Source organism: Chlamydotis macqueenii, chromosome 16 (genome assembly GCF_036417535.1).
Source record: "Chlamydotis macqueenii isolate bChlMac1 chromosome 16, bChlMac1.mat, whole genome shotgun sequence".
Taxonomy (NCBI): Eukaryota; Metazoa; Chordata; class Aves; order Otidiformes; family Otididae; genus Chlamydotis; species Chlamydotis macqueenii.
The window spans coordinates 12,680,609-12,704,529 of record NC_141571.1 but is presented as its reverse complement, the minus strand read 5'-3'; the positions used below and the strand labels follow the sequence as shown (position 1 = coordinate 12,704,529).

General features: G+C 43.0%; 1 protein-coding gene across 1 annotated transcript in view; it reads right to left on the bottom strand.

Annotated features, from left to right (window-relative positions):
• Positions 1–23,921, bottom strand: part of CDH4 (cadherin 4) — a 445,447-nt gene that overhangs the window by 172,365 nt on the left and 249,161 nt on the right. The window contains exon 3 of the mRNA XM_086760833.1: positions 3,027–3,250. Coding sequence (XP_086616959.1) covers positions 3,027–3,250 — 224 coding nt within the window. The remainder of the gene's footprint in view (positions 1–3,026; positions 3,251–23,921) is intronic.

Genomic DNA, 23,921 nt, shown 5'->3' with positions numbered 1-23,921 from the left:
AATAAACAAAATGTCTAACAACAGCCGTACCAGGAGGGCTAATCACGTTTTCAGGAAGCTTTAATCCATGGATAATTGTGAACTAAATTCTGATTTATCCTTTGAGAGGTGATTCAGAGGGGCAGCAAGCTCCCCGTCACGCAGTGGGGCTGTCCCAGTTGAGGGCCACCAGTCATGGAGAAGCCTACAGAAACACGGAGGACGGGTGAGCAAGGCAGAGGGACCGATTTGTGCTGCAGGTGCCAGCAAACAGAGATCAGTAGGTGCGGGAAGACAAATTTTCATGCCAATTATTTTTAATGTCTGGGAACTGTTCAGCATTTTCACAAAATCAGTCACAAATCTACAAAGTAAAATGGAAATGGATGTATGTGCCAGAACAGAGAGCTGGTCTCTCTCCCTCTCTCACGTCACCTCCTCCTTTCCCTCCCGTATTCGCTGCCTCCATATCCTGAATACAACACAACAGCCTGAAATGTCTTTTAAAAAAATTATGTGGTTCTGCTTGAGTCATATTATATTATACAAAACCAAATGTGAAACCTGTTTCTAGTAAAAGCCATGAAATGCAGTATATTAGGGTCACGGCCTGAAATACATTGAACTGGATATTGTTAGGTTTTGGGTTTTTTTTTTAGCATAAACACTATTATTTTTTAAAATAATCTCATAATCACATTTATTTCTTTAGTAAACAAAGCATTATTTTGCTTGCAAAAAGCATAAGCATTTAAATAAAACGTAAGTCAGATGCCTGGTATAGGGACCCACAATAAAACTGCTTATGACCTTGTCATTAGTCTTGTTTTCCATATTTTTCCAGCCTCAAACTACACACTAATAAGGCTTTTAGAAATAAGGGATATGAATTTTAAAAAGCTTAGCTCTCCCTGTTTTGAACCAGAGTTCAGCTTACATTAGCATTAGATGAATTTCCAACCAAATATTTTACTAAAGCAGAAACGTGTGCTTATTCAGTTTTCTTCCAGCTACACTGAGAAGAACTTTAAGGCAGTATATAACACACCTTACTTTGTTCCTTCAACATTTAATTACTTTTAGAAGGAATGAGTATTTCTTTGGTTAGAAAGTGGCAAATACAGTTGACATAACATACAGGGCTTAATTATATCTTGCACGAGCCAGAGCCTTACTGAAGAACAGCAGAATTGTATTGTCATGACTTTCAGCCCTGCATAATCTCAGGGGTCAGCCCATCGGGCACCCGCTAGATTTACGTCTCCCCAAGTCCTCTCCTCCTGTCTCACATGCACACACTCACACGGTGGCATTCCGACAACACGGCACAGAAAGTCTCTCCCTTTTCTCCCCCTCCTCCTCTGTCCCAGTACTGCAGGGAAGAGGAAAGGAGAGGCCAGTCTTGCTATTTTTACTAATCTTGCTATTTTTATTAATCTGAACTACAGCCATAGCCAAGCGACCGTGCCTGTCCTCGAGCTAGCCGTGACTGCTCCCCAGGACACACACCTTCAGCCTTTTGCTCTGTGGGTCTTCAAGATCCAGCAATAAATTGGGCCCTTCAGCCAATTTCCTGCCAAATCCTGCTTAACTGTAACCGCCCAACCATTACAGAACTGGGTTTTCTGAGTAGGCGCCAGACAATGTAACTGCGTTTACTCAGCGTAGTGCAGGATCCTCAGTCCAGACTAACACTGAAAAGGAAGGAGGAGAAAATGAAAAGGTGAACTGCTGCTGCCAAAGATGATATGGAAGAGGTGGGACAGAGACAGCTACTCAAGGAGCAGACCAGAAGAAATATATTTTCATGGTGCAGTCCCCAGTTACAGTGGCACTGTGCAGCCCACCACGGCATTTAACTGAAGCAAAACTGCTCTCAGATTGTTGGGCAGGGACAGATCCTTCCTGCTTTTCAACTAAGTATATGAAACTAGAAAAGAACTAAAGCATCTGTAACCTTCTGTCTGAATTACTGAGCTGAAATACTTTTCACTCTTCAGCTGTGGGGAAGGGAAGATGCTGGCACTGAGCACAGGGGACGTTTGCCACTGTGGTGCCACGTTGTGCCTCACTGCCGCACTGGCCCATGCTGCGTGTGAGCGTACGTCCCTTGTCAGGCAGCAGCAATGCTCCCTGTCCTCGCTGCATTGGAATGGAATGAGCCCAGATCTCCCCTCACGTAGGGGGGCTCACGTGAGCCCCTCACGTAGCTGCAGGTCCATGCAGACGGCTCGCAGAGAGAAGGGAATCACCGTGAAAACCAGGGAGACGTCTTAGCAGCACGGCAGCAGCAGCCAATGCATGACTCCAGGTTTACGCTGTCACAGAAGAAATCTGAACTTCATATTTCTCAGGAAGATGGTTGATTTGGACTCTGGAGAGAGGGAGGCACCCTTCATTTGCAGGTTTTATTTGAAGTCAAGTGAGAGTATTAGCAATGAGATGCAAACACAAGGTATAGAATCATAGAATGGTTTGGGTTGGAAGGGGCCTTTCAAGGCCATCCAGTTCAACCCCCTGCCAGAAGCAGGGACATCTCCAATTGGATCAGGTTGCTCAGAGCCCCGGCCAACCTGGCCTGGAATGTTTCCAGGGATGGGGCATCCACCACCTCTCTGGGCAAACTGCGGCAGTGTTCCACCACCCTCACTGTAAAAATTTTTTTCCTAATATCTAATCTAAATCTACCTCCCTCTATTTTGAAACCATTACCCCTTGTCCCATCACAACAGGCCCTGCTGAAGAGTTTTTCCCCCTAATATAACCTGTGGTATATAACAGGGCCAAGTGGTCACTTAAGAATACGAAAGTATGAACTTAGAGAATGCTTCATTCACTGGTGACCCTAAATAACTTCTGTCAGAGAGGTTCAAGGACCATTTTCAAAAAATTTGATGCTGCTTGTGGTATCTTCTACCAGGACACTTCCTTTGGAAGCACAGACCAGGCAACACAAACAATTTGACACCGCATGTAACTTTTAGAGGCTTGGGGAACACAAGCAAAGGAAGCCTGAAATAAGAAAAAGAACTTTGAAAATTTCTTACCTTGTGTCCATTGTGTTGTGACTTCTCTGCCACCAGAAACCGGATGATCGCCTCCCATCTGCCCAGGGTCTGGGGATCCCACGCCGTCACCATCAGGACCAGCTGCTTTGAGGGCAGCTGCACCGGGTGCGCAGCATACATGGTCCCATCCGCTCTCACCTTGAAGTCCAGGCTGTTGGTTTCATACCGAACTCCCTTGTTACCGGCACAGTTATTAAATTTTACTAGAACAGAGAGAAGGAGATGGAAGAAACGTGTGAGATCGGCGTGATAAGGAAAGCAATCAAATACAAGTTTCAGACATTTAATTTTCACTGATGTCTTCTATATCTCTAATAACCATCAAGGAAATGATTTAACTGTTTCTTCGACCTTTCAGGAATGCTCTTGTGCTTTATCTCCGTTCCCCAGGGAAGAAGTCGTAAGCCATTTTTAAAGTATTTGATACAGTTTCATTAGATCTCAAACACAGCTGTTCCCCATTTCTACAAGCGGATTTCTCCCTTGTCGCCATTATCTTTTAAATTCGACTGGAGTCTATTACCCACACTGTGGGTATTTTTTTGCACGAAATGTTCTCCATTTCCCTAACCCTTCAATAACCTACTTACCAGATAGCCTATTTGCACATCCTTAACTGAAATTCAAAAGCCCATAACAATTCCATTATCAGAAATATAAAAACAAAAAACTTAAACAAAGAAGAAAAATTAAAACCGTTCTGCAGATTGCATCCGCCGCGGGAACCGGACCCCTCCCAGCCAGAGCTGCGATCCCACCCTGGCCAACCTCTCTGAACGTTACAGTGACAGCAAAAAACTGTAAAACTTCGCTTCACAAACCACAACTTGTCATTTAAAAGTCTACACTGTTAGATCAAAGCTCCCCAGTTGCTGATATTTTTATTTTCAGCGGTTTTCAGTCAAATTCTTTTACAGTCTAGTTTGAAAACTATTTTTATTGGCATCATGAAACATGTCACATACATTAGGCTGGAAAAAACCCAAACTATTATATGACAAAATTGACAAATCTGATAGAAATTGAACCTGCAGCTAATCACAGAGGAAACAAAACGCTTTCTGCCATTTGAGTGATCCATGGGGCGGAACACACATGTGGTGAAGGAAAACATAGTCTAGCCGTAAAAACATCTCGAGTGAGCGAGAATGGATGTACAGCTCTCGAGCTGGGATCATTACAGGCATTCTCATGCTGTGGCTTTTGAGTGCTTCGCAGCGATGCCCCTGGCCTGCCCCGCGATAAGGAAAACCTGCTCGTGCGAGGCTCATGCAGCTTCAGCAGGCACTGCAATTTTTTGCAGAAGAAAAGCTGGGCCAGAGGAGTCCTGCCTAGGCTGGCTGTGGCAGGAGAAGCGACGCAGCAGCAATCCAGGCGAGAAGAGCTGCTGGGGTCAGTCTTACCCAGCCATCTCCTTCCCCCCATACCAGAGCTGACTGCTTCGAACTGAATCAGGGATCGATCTGGATTTAAATAAAAATATTTGAGGGATGGCAGTGGGGAAAGAAACTGCTCAACCAGTCCCATGCCAAAGCCCCCCCGTACCATCACAGCACAGAGAAATGAGGCACAGACTGTAGCAGAGGAAGGGAAAAATCCATCCCCTCCTTCACCAAACCGCACCTCTCACAATAACCGGGTGCTGTGACCATCTCACAACCGTACATCTTACCGAGGCTTTCCATGCTACGCGCTTATTTAGACCATATTCACACATTTTTGTGTGTAGTGGGAACTGTTACCTAATGCTGCAGTAATTACTGGGCACAAACAGCAAATGTCACACATCAATTCACAAAAAAAAAAGAACGTGAATAAGGTATTCTGGTATATAAATAAAAAGCAGGTAATGCTTTTAAGCAATTTCATTGTAATAGGCTACAGCACTGAATTATCATTTAATCTGGAATCCATGGGAAAAAATGCCCCCCAGTTTTGTCTCAGAAAGGAGGGTTTGCCTGTCTTTACTCTTCGCTGTACCTCCGGCCGCAGCAAATAACTTCCACGCCTATCTCATCTGAAATGCTTTAGTCAAGACATTTGGCCAGTTATCTCTGCTTTCCATCTCCAGAAGCTCAGCAAATCTTTTTCCATGTAATAGGAAGTAGCACCTCCTGCACTACCCAAAGTTTAAATGAGACTTTGGTTACCATTTTTTTTAAGGGGCATGATATTACTTAATTGCTACTTCAGCCACTCTGAAGCTCCTGGCACCCTTGCTTTCAGTCACTGCGTGTCAGAGCACAGCGCAGATATGCAGCAGCCTGGAGGAGGGGATTTCTGTCTTACAAAGTTGAGGCTTCCATCCAGTTAAATAAAGACTGACTACAAGATTGAGTCCTCCATGGTTTCCAGAAAAGCTAGGAATTATCTCAAACCTCAAAGCCCAGGTGTACAAGTTGGAAGCAAAACTTTTAAAAAAATACATGACTTTGTGTTGAGTCTTCAGACTTCATCAGATCTGGAACCTGGGCCTTTCTTCAGATGCCATGTGCCATGCAGCGCATGGGCCATCCCACCCAAACCCAACCGGTGCCAAGGGCTTCAAGTCCCCACTAGCAAGTCAACGCTCCAGCCTTGAAGTCAACCAGCACGCAACAGCTCACCTCCCAGATGAGGTTTCACTTCTGAATGGCCTACTGGAGACAACACATGGTCAACACTATCTCCAAAACTCTGTGGTGCCACCATTGATCTGACCATATGGACAATCCCAGGTCAGTTCTCAGACCCATGCCAGGCCCTGCTTGCTTTAACAGTGAAGGCACAGCTTTTAGACTAGACTGAAAAATAAAAAGGATTGAGTGAGGTTAAACACACACACTGTTTGGTGGCACCTACAAAAACCAATGGTGCACACCTGGAGAAGCTGGGGTGGCCTCAGAGACCCGTGAGGTGGCTGGTGCTGCCAGGGGAGATCCGCCACTCCCCTGAGGACCACCCTGCTGCGAGATCTCCATCTCTCAGGAATTTCTGCAAATCTCAGCTATAACAAGTATGTGCAAACACATCAAGTGCTTTGGTGTTATTAATTTTCAGCTCCATGCCATCAGCGTTAGAAACGAGGTCCATTAGGCGTGTTATTGCACTCCTCTGCTACATAACGGCAACACAAAAAGCGAGTTCCACCTACACCAACTGAAGTACCCACACATCGTATACAAAAAGGCATTTGAAGAAGAGAGTAAAGAGTGATAATGACTGCACATTAAAAACAATTCAGAGCTTACTTTGATTTTATTGAGATTAAAAGAAAGCCCTATAGTGTAGTAGTAGTCTGAGAGAGAAAAAAAAAAAAATCCCTTCCTATACGTGTAGGTTGTGACTTCAGTATTCAAAGTACTTAAACATCTGCTTAAGACACAGCGCATGGCTCCAGCATGCTGCTCTGGTGTCATATGTCACCGTGTCGACTTTCATGCTCCATTATCTAAAAATGGCTACCTCTTAGTCCCTCTGTGACTTGCTAATTACTTCCATTAGTTTAAAACAAACTTGACTAGAGACAGAGAAAATCCTGAGAGAAATTAAGTCTAATTTTTTAAACAAGCAATGTCTGTGCTCCGCATCGCTCTTCTCAGGTGGCACAGGTAGGTGGATGCTTAGCGATGAATTCACACAGCCAGCGCCTCTCCTCAGAGTCCTTACGGGCTGCCAACACAGAAAGACTTCAAGGACCTATGGATTCCATAATGCTCAGTCCCCACGAGGGACATCACCCACACAGGGCAGACAACTCAGAAACCCATCCAGGCCGGAATGCGAGGGACTGCCATGCTCAGCGGTTGTCGGGCAGAGCTGTGCTGTGATTCTAGGCACTGCTCACACGAAGCGTAGAAAACACATCTGTGGGACAGCACAAACTGCTCGCGCGCTCACCACGTGGCTGCAAGGACTCTCAGAAATCCCAGGCTCATCCTCCTCGCTGCCCTGTGAAAATGATCCCTCAGGATGTTACAGAACTACTGAGATGCACTGTTAAATAAATATACACACTCACATATACATCATATATATATATATTATATTTTTTCCAAATATATATGTACAGGTTTGAAAAAAAAAATAAATCAAACTCCTGTTCTATAATAAATACCATAGCTCAGGGAAAGGAGATCTCATCCATATTTTCAAATTCCACCTCTTACCTCTACTCTTTGCTCTTATGGAAACAGAAATTAAAATTTCATTCAATGGCAAAAAAAACCATGCTTTTTTTTTTTTCCTCCTTTAGAAAGCTCTAACTTTATGCAAATTGCAGTTGATGCAACTCTTGACTTTAAAATAATTTAATAAATAAATAAACAAACATTGGCTCTGTTTACTAGACTCGGATCTCTCTGTGGACACAAATCCATCTTTCTCTGACCAGTTTGAAGTCTGAAGAACACTGCATGAATTTAACATTCCAAAGCTGCAGCATCAGTAATTAGGATTTCAGATAAACAGCGGAGCCACACATCTATCATTTTTACAGGACGGTAAAAAAAGAAAACTTTTTTTTAATATACTCTGGAAAAATGTTCAGCGATGCTTATCGAAAGCTTATGCTGAAAACAGCATCAAATTCCTGATGAAAAGAAAACCAAGAAGGCACCCTCATTAGCAGGCTTTTAGGTTTAACCCTTTACCCTCATCATTTTTAATTGCTTCTCTGTGAAAGGAGGGAAGTACAACTATTGGATATGCTGAAACAGGTACTGAGTGATGGGCAGAGAAGCCGCAGGAGTTTGCAGCAAACTGCTGGGCATCTGAGAAAAAAAAAATGGTATGCCTCTTCAAAAAAGTCACAGGGTGAAAAAAAATTCAATGAGTTTTGCATTGTTCGCTTTTATTATTTAGCTTGTTAAGCTGGCTGGACAGAGTCAAATGATCAAGCGAGGATCTTGAAAGATGTACGAATACACTGAACTTCCTTGCCCCGCAAATGTCTGAGAAACACATTGAATTTAATAGGACTATAAATGGTATAAACCAGAGAATTCACTTGAAACCTTATCCTTCTGGATTCTCCTTTAGGTTCTCTGGCTCCATTAAAAAGTGCTCCCTCTGGCAAGCCGCACAGGGCTGCAGGAGCAGGAGGATAATGCTTCTTCATTAGGATACACCCCCCGGCAGGACTCCATCCCACAGTTCAGGACACAGGTCCCATCAGGAGGCTGTTTTTCACCATGGTTTTGAGGATTATCGCTGTGAAGATGTTCCTTTCCTGAGGAACTTCAAAGCAGCAAACGTACACCACTGTTTACAGCAGGATCCTATCTGCCTTCCAAGCCATGTCCCTTTGCACCCAGCGTGACCGTGATAAACCTAAGCCGCCAAATCCGCCCCTCGCACTGCTTCCACGAACACCATTAAGATGGGGACAGCTTAACTGTAACTTTTGAAAATCTCATGTTCGAGTAACCCGCAGAATCTTGGGCATGTACAGAAACGTCCCTTTTGTGTGATCTTTAGCAAATCTCTTGTGTTCCTGCCCCGGTACTTCTGGCCCAATGCTCCCATACGTCTACACTCACCCATCTCTCTGCAGCGGGGGGCAGTCCTGGCCAGCAATCCCCTCTATGTCACCACTTCAGAAATTAAAAACAAACCCAGCTTCTTAGTGGATAGGAACCTGTTGTCTAAGAGCAGGCACGAAACCACCCAGGTAACCAAAACCTGTATGTACTCCTGGGCACCTTATGAGTGCACGACGACATCCTCACAAACTGATTTCTCCATTAAGAGCTAACGTGAAAGAGCACGCTGTGCCTCACTGGAAAGCTTAATTTATTTCAGAAAGTAAGAACGTAGTATGAACTTATACGTGGTCACATTCTGGAGGCATCTTTCTTTATGTTCATGCAATCCCTCTGTGATTCTGTGAGAAAACTGTTTTACAGCAGTGAGAGCAAACTGCAGTCAAGTGAATTCCCCATGGCCATGCTGGAAATCCCCAGGAAAGCTGGGAGCTGAATCCCGACATTCGGGCTCCCCGTTTCTCATTCGAACTGTCAGATCGCGCTGCTTCCATCGCCCACGCGCAGGTTAACCAAATACCAGATCCAAATCCTAAACGGGGAAACGAACTTTTACAGCCACTTCAAAAAGCAAACAGGAGCAGATTCTTACTCCTACAAACCACTGGCGTAGTTCCAAATTAGCACTGGGTTAGAAATTTAAGAAATGTCACACAACTTATTTTTGCAATTGTTTTGTAAAATGGAGTCCTGTGAACAACTGTAAATACGTGGTGGAGTTCTGGGACTACAACATCTTGTCTACAAAAGGCTAATGCTGAAAGGAAGGCAAGAGGACTTTGTTTCTCTTGTACTAAAGGATGAACGTATCCAGGTACCGCAGCCTTTCTGACCACGGTGAAAGGACCCAGAGACGCTGCCTTTTTGGTGTTTTGTGGAAACAAAAACCAACTTGAGCCATTACACATCTGTGCGATGCTACATGTAAGTCTGGAGTCTGATTTTGGTCCCATTCCTGCTTACAGTAAATCCCATACGATCATACAACACACAACCAGATCTGCTTCTTGCAGTTGATAAAACACTCGGAGCCCTTCTCCTTCTGCACAAGAGAAACAAGGCATAAATAGGAAGAAATGATGGCTGTAAAACCTGATAGAAACCATGCATAATTTTCACCCTCCCATTACTAATTTTATAGGTTACATTTTCAACCACGGCCCCATAAAAAATATTACACTAATAAACTCTTAGTGTCTTTATTTAATATTTATTGCACTGTGGAAGAACCAAAGTCTACTGGTAAAAGGTAAAAACAGCAATTCAAACAGCCACCTCAGAGTCTAATAAACATATCCCTAGTGAGCGAGGTTAAGAGTATACAGCTTAAGAAAATGCTTTGATACAAAAAAAATTTTGAGATAAATGGATGTACGCTGGCTGGTAGATGAATGTGTATAAAAATGTGCAAGCCCACACCCTAGGCGTCACAAAGTATTGATTATTCATCGAGTGTTCTCAGAGTAAAAACCAGAAATAATGAATGAGTGAGGAGAATTAATGAACAGCCCCACAGTCTATCATCTGCTGAAAATATTTAGCATGATTTAGCATGTTTTTAATGTTATTTTCTTGTAATTAATGGTACAGAAATCTGCTGCCATTTTACCCATTTTCTGTATCTCAGGTCAATGGGAAACATTGCATTCAATTTTCCAGTGCATTATTTATGATCTCTGAGCTATGACTGCTAATATTTGCCTTACTGGAATAATAATAAATTACCATAACAATTTACCATATGTAATTATGTTAAACAAAATCTATCTTTATTTATCTTCTTGTAATCTTCAGTTACAGTGAATCCTCCCATATGGGATATGCAATAATAGGACATTCACGACATTCCCAACCTATTTCATGCTTGTTAGAAACGACTCCATGTGCTCGTCAACTGGTGATGCCTCTGAATCAGTAAACGAGCAGCGATCTCCAGAAGCAAGCGAGATAGATTTTAAATGGCACATAAAAGTATTTTACATTTAAAAATACATTTTGAATTTCCCCACTTCAAATTCCAAAGCTCAACCCCCTCCATAATCAAATTAGCCACGCAGGTTTTAGGCACAAACTATTAAACTCCTAACTACCTCACGTTCATTTGCAGGCTGGTTTGCTTTCCCAAAGACAGGATTGCCTACAACAGGTTTTACAGTGGAAATAGCAAGGCTTGCTCACGCACAAGTCATTTATTAAAAAAAAAAAATATATAGATATATTTCTATGGGCAGAACTACATGGAAATTCATCTTTTCATTTCCAGAGCCACCTAAATGCTTTCAACACCTTTTCCAGCTTTATATTAACTTTTAACAGCTCTTGCTTACACAGGGTTTCTGTTTCCATGGCCAGATGAAAAGCAAAGGAACAATACACTTCAACACACTGAAACCAGGATCCTTTAGCAAGTCATTCTGTCACCTCTACAGTCAGGCAGTAGCAATGAGGAGTTGAGAGTACATTAAAAAAAGATCTAAATCCCATTCAAACAAAACCAAACCAGCCCTACAGTAAACAAAACCCAATTCCCAGACACTGCCTGCCTCCTTCATATTCCCACCAGTGTTATTCTTCATTTACTGGAAGCCAATCCAAGTAAAATACATGGTGGGTTTTTTTTTTGGTTTTTTTTTAAATATAGAGTGTATTTCATTTTTGGTATTGGAATTGGAGGGGAGTACAGACCCCTGGAGAGGAGGACTGTAGAACATGATAGAAAAGATGAATCACTCTGGCAGCAGCCAACCAGCCATTAATTTTCAGCGAGCCAGGAGTTGGTCCAATTAAACCAGGCTCCTTTCTCTACATTAACATGCTTTACTCAGATTTTTCCGAAGCTAAAACATCAGCTCGAGACCCCAAAGGCTTTTCTGTTTAGGATCAATCAATCTACCTTGCTGCACTGTAAAACATACACTGCCAGCTCTGAGGCGAGCTCAAAAAAAGAGCAACACTGGAAAAATTTGATAAATCGACATGTTCTGGCAGTTGGTAGAGGGATTCTTCCTACACTGTCACTTATTTTTATCTGATTAGAAACAACTATTAGTAAAGGGAATATGCCCCTCTATTCTATTCCTGGTATTTCGCATTGGGTTAAGAGGAGCCTTTTTCATCCCCAATCTTCTAAACCCAAGCCAGAAGCTTCCTACCGCAAAGGCAGAGATGCTACCCAGATTTCAAAGGGCAGTGAGTTTGAATTGGATTTGCATGATGTGGAACTCACATTCAAGCCTTTTCTCCAGCACAGGAACATGAACCTGCGTCTTTTAGTGCCCCATATTAAAGACATTTTTCACTGCTCTCCACATTTTTATGCTCAGGGCTTTACCGTGGGTGTGCAACCTCTCCTCTGGGTTTCCGGCACCCGCTTTGGCAATGACTGCTTTATTCGGGATTTCACTGCCCATCTGAGATCCCGTCACTTCCCCTCTATCCTACTGAGACATTTCAGAAACTGCTAACTAATAAATGAGCCAGGGCTGGTAAGAAGGACATTTACATGGTCTGAAGCCCCTGCAAAGCAGCACCCAGAGCTGGGATGGCTGACCTTTTTCCTTGGTGAACACCACAGTAACTATGCTGTTGGCTTCCATTCTCATTCTCAATAGACATCTTTAGCCTTGAATAAAAAACCTTTCAGAGTAGTTTCAGTATGACAGTCCTCCTCTGCTCTCAGCAGCACGGTAGAGCACAAGTCACTGGGATGTGCAGCTGATGTTTCAGCTTCGGATTTTAAGGCTGATAAAGATAAGCTTGGTTTAGGTAACCTTGCCCGTAACAGCTACACCATACTTTCCAGCAAGTGTCGAGTTTTTACGGGCAACCATTTTTGTTCTTTGCTCTTCTTTAAATTCCATGGAGTTGTAGGATTGTACTGAGATTCACTATGGCACTAATGAGATCATTTTGCAATTAAAGGCTAAGCAGAAACAAACCTCTTGCCACTCTACAGGAGAGTCTGGGTTCTCTGATTAAGCAGCAGTAAATAAACTTGTTTCACTCCTGGTCCTGGTGCAGAGGCTTTTATGAGTAACTCTCCAAACAAAATGGACTGATTGACCCCATGGATTAATCAATGAGTTTCTCAGCTTCAGAGCAAAGCGCAAGTTGTGGGAGTTACCTGCAGTAGGATGTGTTTTAATTATGATTACTACAGCATGGAGAAAATAAATCCCAGGGCACTTTATTTGCAGGTTTTTACCCTTAGCACTAATGATTTTCACAACGCTCTCATGTTTGTCAAATTACCTACATGGGAAAAGATTTTAAACACCACTAGGCATTTCTTGAGGAAAAAACCCACAGATTTCACGATAATTTAATGTGATAATTATAAAGGGAGGAGCCTACATAATTGTAAGGTAATCACTAGGTTACCACAGCTGCTGGAGCATCCTACCTGTTGGCAGGAGCATCCCTGGGAGATGCTACAGGGTTCCTGGGGCTGTATTTGAGAGAAACCCTGGGCGTGCTGCACCGAGCACCTTCTCCCGGGGACAGCAGAGAGCCTGGAGCTGCTGGCACCCAGAACATCCCAACTTTTGGACCAGCGATGGGAAGCAGGCAAGCAGACACAACTCCTGCACAACTGCCGCTATCCCCCGCCCTCCCCACTGACAGCAACCTGGCGGCCCTGGGGTTTTTTCTCCTCTCTCTCACAGATCTCTTTTCAACTTGCCAGAACTGTATTTGAAAGACATGGAGAGCTGCAGGAAGATTTTAGGGAGAGAAAAAAAAAAAAGTGAACGCAGGCCATTTGCAGCCTAGGAAAAGAAGTTGAAAGAGATGCTCCAACCCTAGCCGTGTCTGATAGCCTCAGGCTCCTCTCTCCTCACACTCTTCAAAACAAACAAACTCTCAACACCTAGAAACAGAGGCCGCACATGTCAGGGGAAAAAAAATAAAAAATCAGACACACCAGTAAAGATACTGAACTCCTCACAGACTTGACTTGCATGTAAACACTGACAACTTTGGGCTCAACTGTTCTCGTCTTCCTCAGCCTGGCTCAGGAGTGAACACGCACTGACCCACGGAGTCAAATTGTAATGCAGTAAATGAATAAATGTTTCAGGCAAGGATATTAGAAATGGAAAATTTTGCTATCTGTAAGAATCAAGGCAAGGTAGCTATACTTAACTTGCAGCTGCTGAGCACCTCTGCTCGTCTGCCTGCACAAAAAGCAGCTGCAGTCCCTACCTTCAGCTGCGGCCTACACAAGTCTGTAGGGTTCAAGAGAAATTAATATCATGTGGAATAAAATACTGTTTGGTACCTGGCGGGCTCAACTGCTTTGACATTTGGACAAATTCAGAGAGCTCTATTTATGGATGGAGGCTCTGGGTCCTGTTTCAGGCACTCGGTCAGAGGAAGCAGGACAAGGAAACGTGGCCCCGACGCCACAGCCGCACTGGAGTGGGTGACAAATACCGGGCAAGCTGAGTGATGGCAAGGCTGCGCTGCCGCCGAGGGCCACGGCGTCTCGCCCCGAGGCTCCAGTGTACACCGAATTCACAGGAAATTCACCCATGGAGCAGGAAATCAACTGGAAAAGCAAAACCCCAACAAAACACAGCTCCACACTCTCTGGTGTTGGTAATCACTGAATAAAAACAAAGCTCCTGGCTTCCACAGCCACCCTTGAACAGGCCCTGACATCCGCATCCCCGCGGTCACGGCCCTCGGCTGCTGATGCTTCCAATGGAGATGCAGGAATGAGGTTTGCCGTGATTCTCCCTTTCCTCCTTCACGTTTACCCCCTCTGCCCCTCCTCACTGCAGTGGTTTCTACTGAAAGGCAGCACTCCCCTCGCTGAGGAATGACCGCAGGATTCAACCAGCAACCTTAAATTTAACAGAGTGCTTTTGGCAGAGCTCAGTACCATCAATTAAAACAGAGAGAGTAAAGCCAGTAAATTAGAGAACGTGACAAATGCGGCACAAAGCACTGACGATCCCAGAAGGTATCAAATTTAGAGTTAAAGCAAAGAAACAATAGGGAAGTCCAAGACATTTCAGAGTGTAGTGAATCAAATTAAATTGCCTGAAATTCCACATGGAATACGTTTGACAAATTTCTTTCCCCCTCTTCAGCTTTCTGTTTGAGATGAACTGTCGTCTGGCAGCTTCAAACGTCTGGCACAGCTTCAGCTTCAGTTTGCTGGGGCTGAATCCAAACACGAACCTGAACTTTACCAGTTCTGCTCTTTTTGTAAACATACTTGCTGTGGCTGCCAAATGCTTTCCAAAAGCACACAAAACCCAGAATCCAAAAGGAAAACATTGTCTCGCTGCAATAAAATTTGCATTTTACCACCTATGGGTAGCAGCCCGTGCGCAGGGCCGCTGGTCGGAGCCCACCTCACCCTCTATTTCCCCACACATTTTGAAGGGGGACTGGAGAGCAGGGAGGTCCCACGGGAGGGATGTGTCTCCCACGCACTCGGTCACCCGTCCGAGTCCAGCCGGCAGCCCCGGTGTCACTTCTTCCCCCAGGGCTGTGTAGGCAGCTAATACCACAACAATTAGCAGTACGACTCCTCAGACTGGGTAAGACAAGCAGTAAAATGTCATTATACACGTGCCACTGATAGCAAAGACCAGTTTAGATTACCCCAGTGAGCTGTCTCAGGAACAAATTCATTTTAAGGTAGGGTACTTCAGGCAGAAGAAGAGACAGATACAAAGAGGGTTATGATCAAATTGCTCCCGAGCACTGATAGCATCAGCCTTCATGTATCAGATTTTTTTTTTCACTTTGCTTTTAAAACAGAGCTGTTTTTGCAAAACACTTACAACAATGGCACATTTCTTTGAAGCAGGATGCGACTCTTCCCCAGCAGCATCCCACTACCTGTGCGGATCTCTCTTAGAGAAACTAAAGTCTTTCCTCCTCCATTTTAAAGCTTTTTAGAACTACCACACTCCACAAAATACCCAACTGCAGAAGGCTAAAACAAGGACACCTTTAGGCTGAAGAGCAGCAAATGAGAGGTGTGTGAATTCTGGCACAAGCCAGGCAAGCGAGCAGATGCTGTTAGCAAACGTATTTGCTGTCCGCAAAGCATCGGCCTCATCTCCAAGAGTCACATGGAGTTTCACCACTACCCAAAATAGACAACATCTGGTTCATATAAACTCTGATTTACTGCATGTCTTCCCTCCCCTTGGATTTTAATTATGAGGAGATCATGTAACTATTATACTTGTATTTTTTTTTATTCATCTAGATGTTTTTCTATGTTTTTAACTACAAACTGAAAGCTCTTTCTAAAAATAGTATAAAAAATGCTTAAAAATATGCATATGGCTTTCATTAAGGAAATTCCTCTACTGAATTTCTAGATGAAGTAGAAATACCACTGAAACCACTGATTAGTAAGCAAGCCTTTAACTTGATTTTCTCAATAGGATGAGAAATTCCCTTTTATTACAGTAAAACCCCAAAGAAAATAAGAGTACAAAACTGACTACTGCTCCTAATGTTAACCAGCGTTGTAAGGAATAAAAATCACTCATTATTGCACCACTCGGACTGCTCCCAGGGCCATTTGGGGGGTGCTGAGCCAGTTTCCGTGGTCAGGTTACAACTTTTTAAAGAACCTCTGTGAGGTGGCACTTTCTCAGCAGACGAGACAGATCCAGAGTGTGCCTGAAGAATAAAACATTCCTTCTCCCCTGGGTAAGCGCAATACCATCAGGAATGCAATAGCTGGAAGCCTTCATAACGGAGAAGTTTTTTTGCCTTTGGTTTTTGTTTTTTTTTTTTCTGATGAAACTCTTGATCTTTCTGGGAATAAGTTGATTTAGAAGTGACTTTTTAATTTGTATGGTTGAATAACTACTGCCATAAAAGAACATACAGTGCAATAAATAAATATCGCTTGCAAACTTCAGAACTCTCTGCTACCGCTTCATCCATCAAAACTAATTCTGTAAAAAACAAAGGATGTGTCAAACCCAACCAACCTTTCCCCCCATCTTACAAAAAGACCGAACTCTATTTCTGGAGATGTCGTAACGTTTCTACTAAATGAGCGAGTCTCCCGACAACGTGTGGCGGTCCTCCACAAACACCCTTCACCAGGACCAGCAGCCCTCATCTCTGCAAGCCCAACACACTGACTGGGCAGCTCAGGTGCAAGCACTTGTGCAGAAATTCTGTCCCACTCACGGCACAGAACTTCTGGAAATACGATGGAAAACAAGGACTGCCACAGGTGTCTGAATTGCTGAAACTGGAAAGCAAAAAGGGTCAATAGCCGAGTTTCCCTCAGCCCAGTGTCAGCACGCAGCATGACCCGTGTGCTGAACCCTCCTCTGCACACCAATAAACCCTCAAGGTAGAGCAACACCAAAGTAAGAAATATCTTGGCTCTGTATCTGTTTTTTAATTTAAAAAAGTTTTGCACGTAAACAGATATGTTCTCTTCTTCCAAATCCAGACTGACATTCACTACTTACCATTCTGAAGTGGCTGCTAGAGGAAAGATGATGAAAAATATCAAATTCTGTGGAAGTTTTCTTAGTACTGCCCATCACTGTGCTCTCTGGTTTCCTTTCACATCAGCTCAATTGTGAGAGTTTGAAGCTGACATCAAAAAGTCAGGCCATGCGAGCTGAATAAAAGTCAGCTATGAGGTTGTCATTTATTTATTTATTGATTGGTTGGTTGAAAAAGAAACATCGACTGGCTGATATATTTTAAAGGTTAAACGAGCGTGATGAACGATATCAAAGGCAGCCCTACCCAACCTTGATCCACACTTCTCTTACAAACTACACAAACATCAACAGCCCAAAAACACAACGACCCCAGTTTCCCGCTTGGTACCACAGAGCGATGAAGACACTTCAGCTGGAGCTGCATCCGTCTCTTGCAGATGTGAAGGGAGCAGCTGGCACCGGCCCCAGGAGGACGCTGCCTTGGCGCTCACGTCCTGTTACCAACACGGGTAGCAGCACTTCAACACTTTCCAGTCACACATTTGCAGTTTTTTTCAAACCCAGGCCTGAGTAAGGACTGTCAGCTACCACTGTCAGCAACGTCTAGCTCAATGTAAACACTTTGTTAGTAACGTGATGAAATTACACCGTCAGGTTTATCCTAACTACTAAAATAAATCTTTTCACAGAACATGTATGTGTTCATTTACACTGCACTGCTATGACCACAAGTTTAATTTTTACCATTTAATTATGCATCATGGATCAGGTCTCAATTTAAGCTAACATGCAAAGATGAGGAAGCATAGGCACTTGTTTATCTCAGTTTTTTCCAATTAATTCAGGTTGTTCATTAATCACATTACTTTTCTACTATGTGATAAGAAAGAAAGAAAAAAAACCAGCAATCATCCAAATAACAAATAAAGACTCCTTTTATGGAAAAAGCAGGACATTCTACAAAATTTACTTGCATGAATAGACTCCATTAAGCCAATTACAGTATTCATGTATAAGGATGGCTCATATTATTGACTCAGCCTACAAGGGAAATTTTTCATCTTTTTTTTTATCTTTAATGTCTACAATATTATGAGAGAACTGACTCAATAACAGATTATACTATGGAGACTGGTGCAGGTTTCATGAAGAATTTTGCCTGGAAATATGAAACTGTTCTACATTTCCCTCCTGTTCCATACCTGCAGTGACCAAGAACGGTACATCAACCAGCAATTTCATGTCTATTAACGGCTGCTATACTTGAATTAACCAAGCCCAGAACTTCCAGCCCCCCAACATGTCTACTAAAACTAACCAGCTTCTACCTTTGCTTAATAAAAAACTTGGACAAAGGTGAAATAAGAAACATGAAAAATACTAATTCAATCCATAGTTCATACAGTTTTAATGACATTTATGACCTTTAAAACAAGTACGAACAACTCATACAGACCACTGGGCAAACAGAAAAAGTAACAAGAAAAGCCAGCAAAGGAAAGAGGAACTAACCACGAGGAATTTTCTGCAGCTCCCATATGAGAGCTTTTCTACTTCATAAAAATAAAATGCCACCAAAGCTTCACCAGCCACTGCCCTTGCTTTGTCTGAAGAGACTTCCTATTGCTCACCCAGCTGTTCCTTCGATTACTCTGATGTCCAGAAGTCTCTGATAAGTAGTCTTGTAGTAATGACATTTCACTGTTTGAGATGTGATTGTCAAACACGTTTCTTTCCTTGCACGTAAATACCAGCAAGAGCCCACACACTGCCGTCTGAAGTAGTTACTGAAAACTGTCCAAAAGTGGATACGAACTTCAGCAAGCCCTTCTGATTCATGCACTGAGGTATCAACAACTTTATCTCGTCTGTATGAAATATCAGGGTCCTGGGCTTTTAAAGATATCCTCGTACCTCACTACTGAAATACACGGCCTTGATTATTTTTGTGCTCAGGCACAGGCATCAGTGGATGCTCAGTCACTACACTTACATACACAAGGTAATTACGCTGCTAATTATTCTACTTCGTCATTTGCCATCGCTCACCTGACTCGAGTGTTCGCTTGGCACGGTGAGCTCACCCCACAACCAGGTCACTACATGGAGGATGGGGCAGACGTTTAGCTGCGCTCAACCCCAACCAGCCACACTGCCAGCCCCTAACGAGGATGATTCCCATCTGAACGGTTAACCTTAATGCTTTCCTGAACATTTATATAAAAAAAAACAAAGCTGAACAATTTTTTTTGTTGAGCCTGGCTGCCACGGGCAGGTCCTTCTTTGCAGGACTCTCCCCTGTGAACGCACCGCCCAGAACCATCACCTCACGTGGTGAAAATGAGCTCACGGAGCGGCACTAGAAGACCCCACCACCGCGCATGGACAGGATGTGCAATGGGACAGGCAACACCGGAGCGCTCTCCTCTGCGCGCAAGCAGCCAGGACACCTGCGCAGCGCCCGCCTGCAGCACGCTTGGCTCAATAGCTGCTTATTTCCTTGGGCACCAAAGGGATTGAAGCTGTAAAATGAAAAGGTAGTGGGGAGGAATATAACTACCTGGGGAAGATCCTCTCAACTAGTAGTTTCAGAAAGAAAAATACAGGTTGTTTTGTTTAAAGCCGCTGTCATGTGTTTACGCAGCTCTCCTCCTTGGGTATTTGCGCTACACAACACCCCCACAGAACGGTGATATTATACGTTAGCTCTCTAACCTGTTATTTCTGGCTGCTTAAGCAGCAAAGGACCAATATCCCGTTCAGCTATGCTCAGCTGGTGCAAGAGAAATCAGGGAGATATCGCTCTGCAGCTCGCTCCACACACCTCTCGTCCCTGTGTGGCACTGCTTGTTTCTGACAATGATTGACGACTCGAACCAGGCTCCTGCGTTCGCTATTACTGGGAACCAAATGGATATTTCTTCATGAGCTAACCCTTATCTTGCAAACTCTATAAGCTTTGAGGGTAGAAAGCTTATCCTCTGGAACAGTCTTTCACTTCTAAAACACCTCCTCCTTTCTCCTGTGATTTACTGTTCATTTATCTTTACTGGAAAGCTGGTATTTCTGAGCTACAAACTAGAGACATCTCAGTCTCCAGTTTATGGAAAAGCCAGCTGCGGTCTCCCAAGAAATGAAAAGCCAATGCTCCCACCAGCATATTAGCTGATTTTAGACCACAGTTAATGAGTTGTCAATCATACATAATTTTAGATTAAATTTCACTTACATCTAAGTCACAGTGGACTGAGCAGTGGTGTACATACTCATCAACCAATTTCCAGTGACCATCAATAATTAACAGCCTCTGTTCACCCTATAATCTTGTTTCCCAAGTCCAGATTGACATCTACTAGGTAGACTGGCTCTCAAGATAGCACTTCCCCAAAAAGTAATTCACATCTGAAACACAAAGCAGACACACAACCATTGTTTTAGGGATGGTTTACTTCCTTTCCAAAAGTCACCTCTATTTCTGGGTACAGGAAAAGCACTCCGGTCATTTTGATTTAAAAGGGATCTTCAGACTGAGCAGTGCCAAATACCTGAGACAAGGCAGGAAACCAACTAAAGGATTAATGGATTTTATTCACCTACTACTCAACATCCCACAGAAGAGGCACAGAAGGTGTTTGTGCCTTCTCCAACCTCCCACCCCAATGCGTGGTGGTGACAGTCTTGAAAATCTTGGCTCCATTTGGCATTATATCTGTTATTGTCTGACTTTCAAGTTGATAGCGGAAGGGAAGACTGAAGGACGAAGGTCCTCAGCTGGGCCAAACCGTACTCTATTTGACAAGTTACATCATTTGACAAACAAATACCATCATGTCACCTTTTGAAACCCTACCTGGTCTACCAAAGAACAAAGAAGAGCCAACTCAGACCTAGCAGGGTTAGAGCCACTCTAAAGGACTGGTAGGTAACTACATTGCAACCTCCTGACCAGGGTTTTTCTCCATCCATTGTGAAGTCCAGCAGTCTTCTGACACTGTTTTAAGTAGCAAATGAGGGCCAAAAGATGACCAAGTCTCCAAAGAATACACTAGGATAAGCAAAGAAAAAAGCAGTAGCTCGCATTCTATTGTTACATCCTGCTAGCTCCAAGCCATAATACTTAAGCTAAATAGTATTTAGTGATTTATTACACTCAGCTCTAGATAGATACAATATGAAAATCTTCTCTTCCACCTTAGCACTAAGGCAGGGTATGGGAAGACGAGGTGAAATCATGTCTGTTCATGTCACCTTTCAATTTAGCTGATTTGGGCTGAAACGATTACATTAGAGACTAATTTAAAACAAGGAATTAAAAAAACCCAAAATCTCAAGAGCTTAAAGCCTCCTAATACATGCAACTATTTTGCTGTGATTCAGCCCTGGAAAAAAAAAATACTGAAGCTACAAAACTCTGTTCCTTCTAGTAATGAACAGCAAAAGCTTATCTGAGAGGGAAAAATAGTGGTTAGATTGTGACCCTGTGTTACTTCCAAATGTAAAGCCATTTTGCTTAAGACAATATTAAGATGCTAGGATGCAAGGTTTGATCATTAATTTTGGCTAGCACCACACATTAATGTTGCTGCCGTCTTAGATGTTTTTTCCTCTCCCCCGGTTTTAGACAGCCTTAATCATGCTTACAGCCGATTCTAATTGCTGAATCGTATCACTCTCCACCTTCCCTAAAACGCTTGGGGCCAAAGAAATAGTGAAGATTAATGACAGACGTGTAATTAGAAGAAAATGTAAAAATCTTGTGTTAATCATTCAGAAATAATTTGATAAATACAAAATTCTGAAGAGCTCTCAGAATAAAAGATGATAAAATGAGTACTGTAGCACAAAGCTAAGCAAATTTATATGTACCACACTCCTTGCAACAAGAAAGAAGAGCTCACATGAGCACGCACGTGGGTATGCAAGGGAGGCTTTATTAACATAATGGCATTCAGCATGGAAGACCATCTGTTTTAATTGAGCGAGCTTATTCGTACAATGCTTTGCTCCACCAATCTTGTTTAGATTAATGTTAATGTTCTATTAAAAGGTAGTTTATCATCCCACAATACTGAGTTAAAGCGATCACACCCATAGTAATATCCTCAGCCCTTACGGAGGCAGAGAGCTCGCTCATTACCAGGCTATTGATCATCTTACAGCGCACCTATTAAGGCTGGAAACCTTGGTTAGAAATAATCAGAGGTCTTTTTTCCAGTAACAGTAAAGGGACAGATAAACAAGTTCTATTTCATTAATTTAAAATACAAAAGAAAACAATCCGCAAAATTATTCTCAATTATGCCTTTAGATAACTACAGGAATGATGCTTTAGCTATTAATACCTTTCAGGTTGTAACAGAGGGAATAAGTATCAAACTGGGGTGGGTTTCTCTGGATTGCTATTTTTCCTTTTCTTCCTGTGACTCATCTTCTCACCATAACACCTGATCTCTCCTTAGCCTTTGTTTTTAATGAGAAAGCGAGAAGTTGAGTGCTAGTTGGAAGCACGCCTATCGTTAAAAACAGAGACACAGGGCAAGTACAAAAATTATAGCAAAGCACATTTTGTATATGGATCTAAAATCCCCAAATTGTAGGGGGCACCAGTATATCCTGAAGGTTTATCTTTTTTTTTTTTTTGTAAATATGGCAGAATCTGAAAATGAACTCTTACATTCTTCATGGCTGGAGAACACTGTACCTAAATGGTCTGGTTATTATTTTTAGAAGGTTGTATTTTTATAACAAAACTATGTGAGAGACATGAAATGGATCATTCCATCATTTGTTATGGAGGGTGGTGTTGGGTTAGCAAAACGGACCACAACCAATTTACAACAAAAATAGGAGTATAATCAGAAAAATAAATCCTACACTCATCTGCACTGGGTCATATTCAGTGACAGAGCAGGTTTTATTCCTTCAAACACCTAACACTGCTTGTAGAGCTTCAGCCCTTCTTCCCCCTCCTTTCATCGTCACAAATGCCACTTTGATCTGCTCAAGCCCAGCTCCAAGGCCCCAGTGAGGATCGCACCTCCCGGCTGTCCCTTCCACCACACTGTTTTGTTTCATTGCCGGTCCCAGGGTCCCCTTTCTCCATCGCACCAAGCAGCAGTTCAGCATCCAACCCCTCAAACACTTCTCCCCGCTCTCCCATGCCACCAGAGCCCTGGCATTTGCTCCTCTTGTCCTCAACCAAGCCGCTTCGCCCTTTCTCCCTTGCTGCTCCATCACTTCGGAAGAGCTCTTGGTGAGCCAGCCACAGAGGTACCTTCACATTTCCCTCTTTAAAATCCGTCCTTTGCCAGGGCAGATACAAAATACCTTGACAGCGACTAGGCAGCTGGCGTGCTGGACGACTGCCTCTTGCGCGGAAATTGTTCTTTGTTCTGAGGACTCGCCCCATCTGTTCATCTCAATTCATCAAACGTGTCCTGTCTTACACTGAAAAGGCAAACCCACAAGGGCAAGGATCAAGTTTTTTTTTGTGTTTATTTTCTAGAGCTCCCAGTACAATGGTGCCTACAACTGCAGCTGCGGAATACCACTACAGTACAAATAAAGTAACAAAAGAAGCAACAAAAGTAGTACTCACTCCTCAAATTTCAAGCATGGCTTGAAAGAGTCCATGTAGAATTTTTATTTCCTAAGGGAACATTTTATAATTACATTTTGGACATACGGATAAGGAAGATGAAGGATACCATGAGAAGATGAAGTATATATGAAAAAATTATTCACATGCCATTCTAAAAACAATAATCTCACAAAGCAATAATTCAAGTGGGATTTCTTCCCCGAATACCAAAACATGCCAGCCATTAATTAAAATTCAGAAAAGCTTCTTTGTGATACAAAAGCATCACCATTCCCCCTCTGCAAAACCGAGAACCTGAGAAGGA